This window comes from Bos javanicus, chromosome 22 (assembly GCF_032452875.1).
Source record: "Bos javanicus breed banteng chromosome 22, ARS-OSU_banteng_1.0, whole genome shotgun sequence".
NCBI classification, from domain to species: domain Eukaryota; kingdom Metazoa; phylum Chordata; class Mammalia; order Artiodactyla; family Bovidae; genus Bos; species Bos javanicus.
Genome location: NC_083889.1, coordinates 5,217,100 through 5,232,832, shown reverse-complemented (window position 1 = coordinate 5,232,832; position 15,733 = coordinate 5,217,100). Strand labels below are relative to the sequence as shown.

The following is a 15,733-nucleotide window of genomic DNA, read 5'->3' as shown; positions in this document are numbered from 1 at the left end:
TCAGTCATGAAAATTTAAATCTTGCCATTTGTGACAACATGGACGGAAGTTGACGGCATCATGCTTAGTGAAATAAGTCAGACAGAAAAACGCAAATACCATTGAGATCTCACTGATGTGTGGAATTTGAAAAAAAAAAAAAAAAGTTGAGCTACAGAGAACACACTTGTGGTTGCCAGAGAGGCAGAGGGTGGGAGTGGATGAAATGGGTGAACGGGGTCAAAATGTATAAACTTCCAGTTTACAAAATAAGTCCCGGGGATCTAATGTACAGCATGGCAACAATAGATAATAATACCATATTGCATGTTTGAAAGTTGCTAAGAGTAGGTTTTAAAAGTTCTTACCATAAGAAAAAAAATTTTGTAACTATGATGATGGATGTTACCTAAACTTATTATGGTGGCCCTTTCACAATACATTCAAATATTGCATCATTTTGTTGTACGCCTGAAACTAATACAGTGTTGTATATCAATTATACCTCAATGAAAAAGCTCCAAGCGAGATGCGGTGGCTGGGTAGACAGGAAGAGGCAGGAAGCATGACACCTGGAGAAGGAAAAGATGGTGGCAGCCCGTTACTGTGAGGAGGAAGGGAGGGCAGAAGCAAGCATGTGCAGGGTCAAGGCTGTGCCACCTGGTTAGAAGCCAAGCTCTGTGAGAAGCCTCGCCCCAGGGGAAGCCTCGCCCCAGGGGAAGCCTCGCCCCAGGGGAAGCCTCGCCCCAGGGGAAGCCACGCCCCAGGAGAAGCCTCGCCCCAGGGGAAGCCACGCCCCAGGAGAAGCCACGCCCCAGGAGAAGCCACGCCCCAGGAAAAGCCAGGGGGAAACGATAGACACGGTACTGTTTGGAAATGCAGAGCGACGCCGTGCTGACCCTGGGATGAGGAGCAAGCCACCACCAGCACCTGCCACATGTCCGTACTAAGTGACTGATTTTTAGAAATAGGGACCTGCCACAGTCAGGTGAAGATGACGGAACGTGGAAAAGCTGGAGAGGATCTGTCTTGTGGATTTTTCTGCAGACTACAAAATAACCAAATGAGGCTTGCGGGCTCCTATGAACAAGAACAGGAGGCAGGAAGCTGACCTGAGTACTTTTGCTTTATTCAATCGAATAAACATTTTATTTATATAAAAGACAAACAATGCATAGAATGAAAATAAGTGCTTGACACATTTGATATAAAAAGAGTACACAGCATTCACATTCCTATTTTAATACATGAGTATTGCTGAAATGTTCCATAAAAGAATACAACTTTCCCTTTACGTAGTGAAAAAAGTCAGTATTTTTAGGAACTACAGAATGTTATTCCTTGGTCTTTTTCTTGAATAAGGAAAAAACAAACATAAAACAAGCCACAGTATCATCTACATTCCAGTTTATGCTGATGATGACCCAGAAGTGATAAAGCTCTTTTGAATCTTGGCAGTTCCCATAATGGACCAGTATTCTAGAAATTCACCACTAGAGGTCAATGAGCAACAGCTATTGGGACAGCATCACCAGCCCTAAAGTGCACGGGACTTCTGGGCACTTCCATGGCATTGTGGCCAAACTGCCTAATCTCTCTCAGTCCACTTGAACCAAGAAGGGTTCCTAAAAATTCCACCTAATCCCAACTTCAGCGTTTCTGCTAAAACCCCAATGAGATGCGGCTTCCAAAACCCAAGCAGAGCTGATCTGATCATTGCCAGTCCCTCTCCAATATTCCTACCTATTTGGCTGAAAGTAAGCTTCAAATCATGTTTACAAAAGAGCTTGTTATTTGCAGCATTAACACCTGTTTGTGGATTACCAAGTTTCTTATGGAGGATTAAAGCTCATTCTTTGTTCTTACCCACATGGACACATATTTCCTAACTGTAGATGGGACTCCCGCGTCCCACATTCATCAAATTCTGCAAACATTGGGAAGGTGGGTATGACTAAGAGACTGGTAACCATGACAACAACTTCTTGGAGTAAAGGTCTCCCCCTTTGAATGCAAAGGGGAACACTCTTTAATATACAAGCAAAAGAGATTTGGGTTAATAGGGACCATCCAGAGGCAGTCCCTGTCACTCCAAAAAAAAAAAAAAAAGGCCAACTTCAAATTTTAACCCCAGGAAGGGAATCAAAACGACAATCTATAGCCAGAGAATGATTGCGTGAATGCACATTTCTTGCAGGGAACCTTGGCTGGGGAAAGAAGGTTTAATTCCCAAACTAGGGTGAGAACAGGGGGAAACACGAATGTTCACAGGGGAAGAGAGCAGCTTTCTAAGTGTGTCTACACCATCATCTGTGAATGATGTGGAACAGCGAGAACTGTAAGCCATCAGCTATCTAGTCTCACTCGGGGATCCAAAATTTGTTTGCAAAATCTCCAGATATTTAAAAAGTGGCTCAATTTTGTTAAACACTGTGCTGGCCAAGCAAGACACACGTTCCGAGTGCCTGGACAGTCCTGACTGTGGCAGCGCAATGCTGCTTCAATACTGTCCACGTGGCCAAAACGTGCTCAAGTCCCCTGGAGCCTGAGACCTACCAGTGATGCATGGCAAGCGGAAGACAGAAACCGAGCGTGATGAAAAACTGAACATAAAGAGCCTGGAAGGGAGATCTGTGCCCTTTTAGGAAATGGGGAACAGTAACACAGGTGGAGGGGGGGATTTTTTTAAAAAGAACACTTTCTCATTAGTACAAGGTGTGGCAATTTCACGGGTAGGGAAAACATGTCCTGATTTTTCTGTAGCTTGTGGAGGTAAAAGATGGGACTTAAAACGTTGACGCGATGAGACTTTCTGAGCTAGCTGAGGACAGAGGTTCACAAACCAAACGTGGGTGTGACGCTCAGTGCCGAGTCCAGGAGAGATGATGGGACGTGGGGACCTTGGGGTCTGGTCCCCAGACAGTGCGGCTCCACTTGGCTCCACAGCCAGGACAGGACCCAGTGCAGGGAGTTACTACGTTGCAAAAGCAAGTGCAGTGCGGCACAGCAGGCTCCTAGACCCGAGCCTCTCTCTGAAGGCAGAGACCCCCTCCCCGTGTGCCCCGAGCCCAGCACACGCGTGCCGTCAAGTGCTGAGGCTGCCCATCCAGCCCACGTCTGGGCACGTGTGGTCTCTGTCCTCATCTCTTTCCACGAGTATGGCTGTGTATATATAGACATATATAGATATATATAAACATAGCTATTTCATATTTATATACAGGCATTAATAAAGTGCAAATGTTATTGGCTATTGTAAGATCAATCTCATTTCCTGAGGAAGTGCTAACACAGCTTATCCTATGACAACGTCAAAGGCAGAAGCTGCTTCCTGCCACCCCCTCCCAGCTCGGGGGAGGGAGCACCCCGGGTTCCAGGAAGCATCGTCAGGGGCAGCTTTCTGCTGACCCTGCTCTTTGGCCACAGGGCGGCCGCGCTGGGCCGGCCGCGGGAAGAGCTATTTGGTAGTGTTGAGGGAGCCATCTTCGGGGATCTTCTCCTCCGAGCTGCTCCTCCCGGAGAGCCTGTCCAGGTGCTCCAGCTCGCTGAAGCGCTCGGCCACGCACTGCGCCGTGAGCCGGGCCTCGGGGTCATGGTCCCAGCATTCGGCCAGCGTCTCGCACACCGTCTGGATGCCCTGCAGGGGGAGAGGGTCCACAGGCCCCTGAGAAGGGGTGGAAAGCTCCTGGGGGTGGGGGAGCCCCTGCCCTGTGCCCCCTGCAGGCCAGCCCCCCGGCGCCATCTGACCGCAGCACTCGGGGGCTCCTGCTCACAGGAAGCGGGGAAGCGGAGACACAGCACAAGGTCCCCAGCAGGCTTCCGGGGACAGCCGCATCCCCGTTCGTGAAAATTCCCAAGAAGTGGGCTCCTACTGCCATTTCCTACCTCTCTATTCCAGGGAGCGGGGGTGCAGTAACAGGCTTTATTATTGAGGGAAGCTTTAGGTTCACGGCAAAATCGAATGGAAATTACAGAATTTCCATACCATATACCCCCTCCCCCCATGCAGACCGCCTCCCCCCGCCCCGCATCAACACCCTGCATCTGTGTGAGGCATTTGTTAAAACCAGTAAAGCAACACGAAACATCACCGTTGACCACAGTCAGCCAGAGCGAGGTTCATGGTGAGGTACAGGATCAGGGTTCTGACCAAGCGTCCATCATTACAGCCCCCACAAGGTCACTGCCCTGAACTTCCTCTGTGTGTGCCTCGTAGGCCCTCCTTCCTTTCCTGAGCCCCCAACAACCACTGATCTCTTAACTGTCTCAATGGTATTGCCTTTTCCAGAGAGTCAGAGCTGGAATCATATGTGTGTGTTACAGTCAGTCCTGTCCAACTCTGCGATGCCATGGACTGTAGCCCAACAGGCTCCTCCGTCCTTTGGGATTCTCCAGGCAAGAATACTGGAGTGGGTTGCCATGCCCTTCTCCAGGGGATCTTCCTGACCCAGGGATCGAACCCGGGGCTCCTGCACTATAGGCGGATTCCTTATTATCTGAGCCACCAGCATTCCTATTTCAATAGGACTGACTATCCCGGTTGGAGTGACATGTGGGCATTAGTCTGGTTGCATTAGTCAAGTCCACATGCTTTGTAAGGATCCAAGCCCATCTTCCAGCAGTTTCAAGGACACTCTCTGCTAGGCCCTTCCTCTCCAGCTTCAGCCTGGACCCTGGCAAACAGCTGTCTTCGTATGTCCTGCAGGCTGTATCAGGGGGCTTGACCTAACCCCCTAAAGGCCCCACTCAAAAAAGGCCCATCCAGAAAATGCTGTCCACAACAGACGACAAGGGTCTTCTCTCACAGCTTTAACTCTCATTTTGCATTGCAAATGTTTTTGTTAGTTCAAGTTGTTTTTTGGAAATAAGGCAGACACAGACTAAATACGTAGCCCAAAGAGTGGAAACAGACTGTGCCTCTCAGAGCCCGACCCTGTCACTGGGGGGCCCGCACATGGGTGGCCCCAGGGGATGGACCCATTCCAGCCCTTCCCTGAGAGCAGCACTTTCCTGTCTGCAGTCTGAGCAACAGCACCCCACACCCAGGACCTGCCCTCCCTTCCTGCCCCCTGAGTGAGCCCATGATGTTGGATTAATTGTATAATTCCCCTAATTGATGGTATTGATTGATGGCCCTGTTAAGAGTGGAGTGTTATTGTTGGTACACACGTAACATTTATTTTATTCTGGCACTGTAATTACAGGCAGTAAATTAAATTAAATATTAAGCATTAACTTGAAATCAATAGGGCAACAAATCTCATTAAGAGAAAAAAATGTATTATGCAAATTCTTTCCAGAATTTTATCATCATGAATAATGGCTATTCATTATAAGAACTGTATAGCAGAGGAGGCGACAGAGCTGAAGGAAACAATATTGCACCTTCTGAGTTTAGAGTGAACACAAAACAGCTTTGCATTTTCAAAGTCAAAGAGGCTCTGCTGAAACCACTGAAACCCGGGGAGAAACCCCAGGCCCCCACGGTTGGGTCCACAGCCTGTTGCAGGCTCTCCCCGATGTTAGCGGCCTGCCCGCTGAAGCGGCTCTCAGCCAGGCAGGCACATACCAGGCTTCCTGCTCCATCTGTCTCCTTGCCACGCCTGACTGTGGTTTCGGCTTCCCATCTGCATTTGCCTTACCCTTAGGAAACCTAGGACTTAGCCCAGCTCTCCCTGGGTGAGGGAATTCATCCAAAGGCAGCCATAAAAGGTTTACGTCAATGGAAAGACAGGGTGTCGTGGGCTGGGAGCACGGGGGTGTGGTCCAGAGCTCCTCTCTGCTGTGTCAGACCATCCCTGCTCCCGCAGCCCACGGTCCTCCTTGCCCCTCCCCTGCCCCATCAAAATGCCCCCAGAGCAAAAAATCTGCTGCGGATGGACGGCCGCATCCACCGCCTGTCAGGAAGTTCTGGAAAGACAGATTTCCTGTTTGTTCCCCTGCCCTCTGCTCTTCTTTGCCTTTCTTCATCCCGGCCTCCTCCCCGACAGGCCTGCTGTGGCCTGAGCACACAGCAGCCCCTCGCAGGCCAGCTGGCAGACAATCCCTTCTTTCTCACAAGTAGTTCCTGCCAATGTTGAAGGTTCCCAGAAGAAAACATTTGGAACCCAGAAGAGAACAAAACACAAACTCCCTATGGAAAGGATGAGTGGCAGAGGCTGTAAACAAAATATTTTAGTTCAGAACCAAGGGGTCTTAGACCATATGACAGGTGCCCGTCACATGTTCTGTGTGAGCCCTTTCTTACTTGTGGTGGGACATACAGTAACAAGGTCATCCCATTTTACTGAAACTCCTTTATGAAGAAAACCAAGCAGAATCACGGAACACATCCGATTGATGCCCATCAGCCTGCACTTCTCTGCTGCCTGAGCTGTCCCTCTACCTCTGGGTGAATACGACAGTCCCTCCTCACCTGGTGGTTGAGCCAGGAGCTGGGAATCTCTGGTCGGCCTCGATCTCTCAGCACGTTGTCCTTCATGCTTTCCACACAGGGATGCTCCCGCACCTTAGACCCGAACGGAGGCTCATAGTCCTTCACTTCTGTTGGAGAGAGCGGGCGGACACAGGGCCTTGAGAAGGGCATGCACGGTTGGGATACTGTCAGGATTCGCCTGTGATTATGCTGGGGGTGGTTTTTAATTCTAATGGATTAATAAAATTATAAGGAGGGTCACAGAAGGACCTTGAAGTAGTCAACACGTGACTGTTCAGTGACCGTGAAGTGCTAACGGCTGGAGACAGATCCGAGAACAAGATCAACAGGGTCAGGGGATACAGGCTTTAAGGATCGTGGTTCCTAGGAGGTAGAAAAATCTTCCATATTACAAAGGTTTGTGGCCCTACAAAGGTCCACAGCACATAAATAGATTTAATATGTGGTATTAAATTTCTTGCAGAGATTCAGCCATATAAAAAAGGAATGAAATTGATAGATGCTGCAACACAGATTATGCCAAATGAAATAAGCCAGACATTAAATGACAAATATTGTATGATTCCCCTTATGTAAGGTACCTAGATTAGGCTACTTCACAGAGGCAGAGAGGAGAATATACGTTGTTGGGGGATGGAGAGACTCTGTTCACTGGTACAGCATTTCAGCTGGGGGAGATGGAAAAGTTCTGGAAATGGATAATGATGATGATTATGATTACACACCATTGTGAATGTACTTAATGCTACCCAACTGCACCACTTTTTTAAAAATCGTAAACACTTAAAAATGGCTAAACTGGTGAATTTTATATCATGTATATTTTCCCACAGGAATAAAAAGTCGTGGGGAGTAGTGATTAAAGAAAAAAAAGAAGTCTACAAAGTCTCCTTTCAATAGTAATAATGAAAAAGAGGTTCAGAAATGCTGTTTTAGTTAGCTGACAGAGGAGAGAGATTGATAACAAACAATTAAAAAATGTAATTTTCCTTCAGTGATACTCGCTAAAAAGAAAATAATGAAGGATGATGTAAACCCTTCATCAGAGTTTCAGGTTTCAACTAAGGTCCATTTATTTTCTTTTTTTAAGGGAAATTCATGTCACTTATTTTCTTCTAATTTTTTCCTATTGAAGTATAGTTGCTCAGTCACGTCCATCTCTTGTGGACTGGAGCCCACAAGGCTTCTCTGTCCATGGGATTTTCCAGGCAAGAATACTGGAGTGGTTTGCCATTTCCTCCTCCAGGGGATCTTCCCGACCCAGGGATCGAACCTGCATCTTTTAGATCTCCTGCACCGGCAGGGGGACCATACTGTATCAGTTTCAGGTATACAACATAGTAACTCAGTGTTCTTGTAGGCTGTGCTCTGTATACAGTTGTAAACGCGAGCTATGTTTTCTATGCTGTCCATTGTATCCTTATAACTTATCTATCTCATTCCTGGTAGCCTGTATCTCTTAATCACCCTCGCCCATTTCCCCTCCCTTCACCCCTCACTCTGCTGGCAATGAGCAGCAGTTTATCTGCCTCTGTTTCATTCTATAGATTCCATATTTAAGTGAAATCAAGCAGTATTTGTCTTTCTCTGTCTGCCTTATTTCACTAAGCATAATATCCTCTAGCTCCATCCCTGTCATTGCAAATGGAAAAATTTCATTGTCTTTTATGGCTAATATTCCAATATGTGTGTGTGTGTGTGTGTGTGTGTACACACATACTTTTTTGCATGTAGTATGAAAAAACATCATTTCACTCTTTCACGCATAACTGTCCAGCTTTCCCAGCACCACTTATTGAAGAGAATGTCTTCTCTCCGTTGTCTATTCTTGCCTCCCGTGTTGTAGGTTAGTTGACCACAAGTGTGTGGGTTTATTTCTGGGCCCTCTATTCTGTTCCATTGGTCTGCATGTCTATTTTTGTGCCTGTACCACACCATTTTGATTACTGCTGCTTTGTAGTACAGTCTGAAGTCAGGGAGCATGATTCTTCCAGTTTTGTTCTTTTTCTCTCAAGATTACTTTGGCTATTTGGGGTCTTTGGTAGTTCCATACACATTTTAGGATTATTTTGTTCTAGTCCTGTAAAAAATGTCATGGGTATTTTGATAGGGATTCCATTAAATCTGCAGACTGCTTTGAATATTATGAACATTTTAACAATATTAATCTTTTATTCCATGAACATAGGATATCTTTCCATTTACCCTTATTCAATGTCTTATAGTGTTTAGAGTACAGGTAGTCTTCTACCCTTGGTTAAATTTATCCCTAGGTATTTTATTCTTATTTGATTGTAAATCAAATTGTTTTCTTAATTTCTCTTTCCAATAGTTCATCATTAGTGTTTAGAAATGCAACAAATTTCTATGTATTAATCCTGCATCCTGCAACGTAACTGAATTCACTCATTAGTCCCATTGGGTTTTGGGTGGTGTCTTTAGGGTTTTCTACATATAATATCATGTCATCTGCAAATGGTGACCATTTCTTCTCTACTTATTTGGATGCCTCTTTTTTTCTTGTTTAACTGCTGTACCTAAAACTTCCAATAATATGTTAAATAGAAGTGGCAACCGTAGGCATACTTGTCATGTTCTTAATTTTAGATAAAAACCTTTCAGCTTTTCACAGCTGAGTATAATGTTAGCTGTAGATTTATCGTAAATGGTCTTTATTATGTTGAATTGTGTTCCCTTTGTATCATATTTGTTGAGAGTTTTTATCACAAATGAATGAATCTTAGGTCCTATCCAAAGTGGCCCATGCATAAACTCAAGGTGAAGATTAGAAAGGCTGTTAATTTAAGTGGGTGGGACAATACCCACATCAGTGGGTCGCAGGACAATTTAGAAACTAAAAGCACTACAGCACTGAAACATGTCTGGGCCCAAAGGGAAGAGTGGGCATGACTCAACAGTTTCCTCCAGAATAAATACAACCTTTGGCCTTTACTTCAAAATAACCCTGTTTAATGAGTGAAACTTTCAATAAATGGCCCCTACAGGCTTAGAATCGAAGAAGCATTTAAGGCAAAATGACATTTTGAAAAGAGATGGCTTGTTCTTGTTTATTTGACTTTCCCCCGTTCCCAGAGCCCTCTTGCATATTTATCTTCTTCAGCCTCACCCAGCTAGAAGGCTGGCAGGATACTGTTTCTTCCCTTAGTGGGATGGAGGCTTCTCCCACCCTCCTCATACCCCCTCGTCACTTTGAGACGAGCATAAACAACCTACTGTGTGTCTGTGTCTGCCTTCAAGAGCCTGCAGCCCCTGGATCTGTAGTACTCTGGAGGTGAGATCTGAATGTTGATTTGGATAGTACTTAGATGTCTTATTTCTCTCTTCCATTCCCTTACATTTTTACCAGACTGTAAATTCCTCAGGACCAAGACACAGACTGAATTTTGTGTCTTAATTCCCTCCTGAAATTATGTCTTATACATAGGTGGCTTTCAATAGATATGAGCTGGCTTGGATTCAATCAAGAGCTGAGAACTGAGAATCAGAGTTTGTTCTCATTAGGGTTTACCCTGACCTAAGCCTTCTCTTCTCTAAACTGAACGGGCTTCTGAACTGGATGACCTCCACGTCCCCACTCCAGAGCTGTCCCGTAACCCAATCTGATCAAATGATGGTGCTCTCTTGGTGCCACACTCTCAGGTGTGTATAATATAATGCGATGTGACGGGGTCTGCGTATGATATAAATTGCTCCTTAGACAATGTATTAGTCCGCTGACTCTCCCTTTCCAGCCGTTTTGGCTACCACAGCAGGTGTGGCTGGCAGCCTGCCTAAACCCCCCTTACTGAGCCATAGGCACTAGCCCCCAGCTGCTGCAGGCATTGGGTCGTAAGGGCACACGCTCTCTCCCTTCTATGGAGAACTGCCCTTGGCTAATAGGAGCTTCCTGGCCTGGAGATTTCTAGAACATGACAGCCTCAGCCCTAGGGGCAGTCTGAAGCCAATGACAACATGGGAGTGTGAACAGTCTTAAGTGTCTTCCTCTGGAGGACATGACTGTGGTGCAGTTCATGTCTGGATCAGGATCAGTCCTGGGATCAGGCTGGTGGCAGTGCAGGTGGGGAAAAGTAAGACTGTGGCATTTTCCTCTTTGTGCCCTCGATTAAATAATGTGAAGAACAGCAGAGAAAGCAAGTCAAAGGGTAGGTCAGAGAGTGTCATCTTTTAAGAATTTGGGGACTTCCCTGGCAGTCCAGTGGTTAGGACTCTGCTTCCACTGCAGGGACCACAGGTCTGATCCCTGGTCAGGGAACTAAGATTCTGTGTGCTGTGCACTGTGGCCAAAAAAAGAAAGAAAGAAATACCTCTATGAAAAAAGAATCAAGGAGCTTAAAGAGTAAGGTTAAGTTTAGCACTTAAAGTGCTATCAATATGCATCATAAGCAGGGACATGGTTAGTTGTGCCTGCCTGGATTCCATCACAAACTAGAGGTGAGGACTTGGAAGAGAGAGGGCACCACCTTGTGCCTCAGTTTCCATATCCACAGCACAAGAGAGAGCGTGAGTGCCGCCACCATCACTCAGCACAGAGCTCCCTCAGTACCTGCAGGGGCCGGTCCCAGGACCAGAGGCAGACGCCAACACCCACGGACGCCCAGTCTCCCACCCGATCCCCTGGATACGTGAGCTTTGCATCCGTGAGTCAAGCAGCTGTGGGTCATAAACTCAACACAAGATCCGTGAGCGGTTAGAGCCAGGAATGCAGAACCACAAATGCCAGTGGAAGGTACACTAACTGTCAACTGACAGCAGACGGAAGATAAACCCGGAGTCAGGGGTGTGACGCTGAGGTGTGTGTGCGCTCTGCGCCAGCGTCCCCAGTCCCCAGCAGGATCATGCTTCAGCTGTTCCCCAGGTGACCGCCTGGGGCTCACCAGCTCCCTCCACGGCCTGTCTCACTTCCTGTTCCTTCTCTCCTAGGCCTTTCCTGCCTTCTTTTCCCTACAGACTGCTGAACTTGGATTCCTCTTCAAGAGTCCGGCCGACCCAAGGGTTCGGTCCGTCCCCAGGCTGACACCCTGCTCCCCCAGCAGGACCACCTGCTGAGATCAGCCCCCCCCCCTCCCCCCACCGCCACCACCCAGGGCTAGGTGCACCAGGGACCCTGGGATCTCCTTGAAGGCTTCAAATAGCCGCTGCTCTAGGAAGCTTCTAGACCTCGCTGCTCTTCTTTCCACCCCCATCCCAGGCTCCCCTGAGGGCCAGGGCCTCACCCCCACCCCTTGGCATCTCTTTATCTGGTTGGAGGCTGGCAGAAGAAAAGTCCGCACCTTGAGCTCTGGTGCTCAGAGGGGCCTGGGCAATAGGGATGCTCCTCTTAAAGTCAGCATCTGGTCCACAGCTGCTGTTTTGATCGTGGTTCCAACTTCACAGGGCTGCAAAATTGTTGGCAGTTTTCCCCAGAGCGGAACCCTTTTATATCTGTCTTCCTTCCAAATTATCCTGCCTCAAAACGCAGGAAGAGGAAGGTTGCTATCCCAGGCTCTCTTCACTCCTCTCCCACCCTCTTCCCTGCCCCCACCCCACTCCTTTCCTTTCATTTTTTCTGCCTCACAGGCTGCAGCAGGCTGAGTTTGTTTCTCATCGTCTTGTGAAAATACTTGCTCAGCTGGCTGCTGTGTGTCAGCTGCTATTCAAAGGCTGACATGGCTAGGGATCTGAAAGTCAGGCGGCCTGGGGGCCAGTGTGGCTGGGTGACATGAACACTGCCTGCCGTGCTCCCAGAGGGGGGCCCTGAAAGGACCCGCCTTCCTCTGCCTCCCACACATTACACACAGACTCCTGCACGGACACCAGACGAACCAAAGCCAGGACAGAGATTTCTTTGTAAGAGAGCCAGTCTCCAGGTTTGTCCTGGAGAGATGGTGAGTTCATGACTTACTCCTTTATAAAACAATAACACACCAGCCAGCTCCTTCCATCTCGTTCCCTCCTCAAACAACTCTGAAAAACCTGTTTTCTTGGTTTTTCTGTTGCATACTTCCAGATGACCTAAGTCTCTGAAATAACAGTCTCTGTTATTAGCTATGCCCAACTTGGGTTTTCTTTCTGCAACCATCATCCCCAGCCCTGATACTGACACATTACTTGTCTTTCTAGCATATTTTGTTATTGTTCAGTTACTAAGTCGTGTCTGAGTCTTTGGCAACCTTATGGACTGCAGCACGCTGTATTAGCTCTTCATTAGACACTCTGTCCCTTGAGGACAAAGATTTTTCTCACTGCTGCACTCTCAGCATTTTAAAAAATTTTATATTGGTCTGTAGTTGATTAAAAATGTTGTACCAGCATCAGGTGTACAGCAAAGTGATTCATTGATACATATATATGTGTCTATTCTTTTTCAATTTCTTTTCCCATTTAGGTTATCACAGAATATTGAATAGAGTTCCCTGTAATATACAGTAGGTCCTTCTTGGTTATCTATCTGATATATAGCAGTGTGTATATTTCAATCCCAAACTCCCCATTTATCCTTCTCTATCACCTTTCCCTTTAATAACTGTAAGTTTTTCTAAGTCTGTGCGTCTGTTTTGTAATTCATTTGTATCTTTTAAGATTCCACATATAAGCAACATATCATTTGTCTTTTTCTGTCTGAACTTATTTTACTTAGTATAATCACCTCCAGGTCCATCCATGTGGCTGCAAATGGCATTGTGTCTCTTTTTCATGGCTGAGTATTATTCCATCATATATATGAACTACATATTCTTTATCCATTCACCTAGCAATGGATATTTAGGTTGCCTCCATGTCTTGACTATTTTAAATAGTGCTGCAATGGACACTGGGATGTTACACACTTTTTTGAACCATGGTTTTCTCCAGATGTATGCCCAGGACTGGGATCACTGGATCATATGGTAGCTTTATTTTTGGTTTTATAAGGAAGCACCATACTGTTCTCCCAGTAACAGTTTAGGAGGATTCACTTTTCTCCACAGCCTCTCTAACATTTATTGTTTGCTCTGACTGGTGTGAGGTGCTATCTCTTTGTAGTTTTGATTTGTGTTTCTCTAGTGATTACTCCAATCCTTTGGCCACCTGATGTGAAGAGCTGACTCATTGGAAAAGACCCTGATGCTGGGAAAGATTGGGGGCAGGAGGAGAAGGGGACGACAGAAGATGAGATGGCTGGATGGCATCACTGACTCGATGGACATGAGTTTGGGTGAACTCCGGGAGTTGGTGATGGACAAGGAGGCCTGTCGTGCTGCAGTCCATGGGGTCACAAAGAGTCAGACACGACTGAGCGACTGAACTGAACTGAGTGATTAGCAGTATTGACCATCTTTTCATGTTCTTTTTGGCCATCTCTATGGCTTCTTAACTTATATGCAGAGTACATCATGAGAAATGCTGGACTGGAAGAAACACAAGTTGGAATCAAGATTGCCAGGAGAAATGTCAATAACCTCAGATATGCAGATGACACCACCCTTATGGCAGAAAGTGAAGAGGAACTAAAAAGCCTCTTGATAAAAGTGAAAGTGGAGAGTGAAAAAGTTGGCTTAAAGCTCAACATTCAGAAAACTAAGATCATGGCATCCGGTCCCATCACTTCATGGGAAATAGATGGGGAAACAGTGGAAACAGTGTCAGACTTTATTTTTCTGGGCTCCAAAATCACTGCAGATGGTGACTGCAGCCATGAAATTAAAGGACGCTTACTCCTTGGAAGGAAAGTTATGACCAACCTAGATAGCATATTCAAAAGCAGAGACATTACTTTGCCAACAAAGGTCCGTCTAGTCAAGGCTATGGTTTTTCCTGTGGTCATGTATGGATGTGAGAGTTGGACTGTGAAGAAGGCTGAGCACTGAAGAATTGATGCTTTTGAACTGTGGTATTGGAGAAGACTCTTGAGAGTCCCTTGGACTGCAAGGAGATCCAACCAGTCCATTCTAAAGGAGATCAGCCCTGGGATTTCTTTGGAAGGAATGATGCTAAAGCTGAAACTCCAGTACTTTGGCCACCTCATGCGAAGAGTTGACTCATTGGAAAAGACTCTGATGCTGGGAGGGATTGGGGGCAAGAGGAGAAGGTGACGACAGAGGATGAGATGGCTGGCTGGCATCACTGACTCGATGGATGTGAGTCTGAGTGAACTCTGGGAGTTGGTGACAGACAAGGAGGCCTGGCCTGCTGCGATTCATGGGGTCGCAGAGAGTCGGACACGACTGAGCGACTGATCTGATCTGATCTGATCTGATGGCTTCTTTAGAGAAATGTCTATTTAGGTCTTCTGCCCATTTTTTGATTGGGCTGTTTGTGTGATATTCAGCTGCATGAACTGTTTGTGAATTTTGGAGATTAATCCCTTGTCAGTCTCGTGGTTTGCAAATATTTTCTCCCATTCTGTGAGTTACCTTTTCACTTTGTTCATGGTTTCCTTTACTGTGCAATAGCTTTTGAGTTTAATCCAGTCAGTTCAGTCAATTCAGTTGCTCAGTCGTAAGTTTAATTAGGTCCCATTTATTTTTGTTTCCATTACTCTAGAAGATGGATCTAAAAAGACACAGCTGTGATTTATGTCAGAGAGTGTCCTGCCTATGTTATCTGCTAAAGTTATGTATTATCCTGTCCTGCCTTTAGGTCTTTAATCCATTTTGAGTTTATTTTTGTGTATGGTGTTAGAGAATGTTCTAATTTCATTATTTTACATGTAGTTGTTTAGTTTTCTCAGCACCATTTATTGAAGATATTGTGTTTTCTCCATTGTATGTGTTTGCCTCCTTTGCACAGATTAATTGACCATAGGTGCATGGGTTTATTTCTACCCTTTCTCTCCTGTTCTGTTGATCTGTATTTCTGTTTTTGTGCCAATACCATACTTTTTTGATTACTGTAGCTTTGTTGTATAGTCTGAGGTTAGGGAGCCTGATTTTTCCAGCTCTGTTTTTCTTCCTCAGGATTGCTTTGGCTATCCTGGGTCTTTTGTGTCTCCATGCAAATGTAAACAATTTTTGTTCCAGTTTTATGAAACATGCCACTGGTACTTTGATAGAGACTGCACTGAAATCTGTAGATTGCCTTGGATAGTATAGTCATTTTGACAATATGTCTTCTGATCCAGAAACATGGTGTCTCTTTCCATCTGTTTGTGTTACCTTTGGTTTCTTTCATCGGCACATATAAAATTTTTGGAGTGCACGTCTTTTGCCTCCTTAGGTAGATTTATCCCTAGGTATTTTATTCTTTTTGATGCAGTGATATATAGGATTGTTCCTTTAATTTCATATTCTGGTCTGTTGGTGTTAGTGTGTAGGAATGCAACAGATTCTGTGTATTTAT

General features: G+C 45.9%; 1 protein-coding gene across 2 annotated transcripts in view; it reads right to left on the bottom strand.

Annotated features, from left to right (window-relative positions):
• Positions 1-1,087: 1,087 nt before the first annotated feature.
• TGFBR2 (transforming growth factor beta receptor 2) overlaps positions 1,088-15,733 on the bottom strand; it is a 92,441-nt gene continuing 77,795 nt past the window's right edge. For both annotated transcript variants that reach the window (XM_061395725.1, XM_061395726.1), the window contains 2 exons: positions 6,395-6,522; positions 1,088-3,616 (listed from right to left, as the gene is read on the bottom strand). In XM_061395725.1, the coding sequence (XP_061251709.1) occupies positions 3,437-3,616; positions 6,395-6,522 (308 nt within the window). In that variant the 3' untranslated portion in view covers positions 1,088-3,436. The remainder of the gene's footprint in view (positions 3,617-6,394; positions 6,523-15,733) is intronic.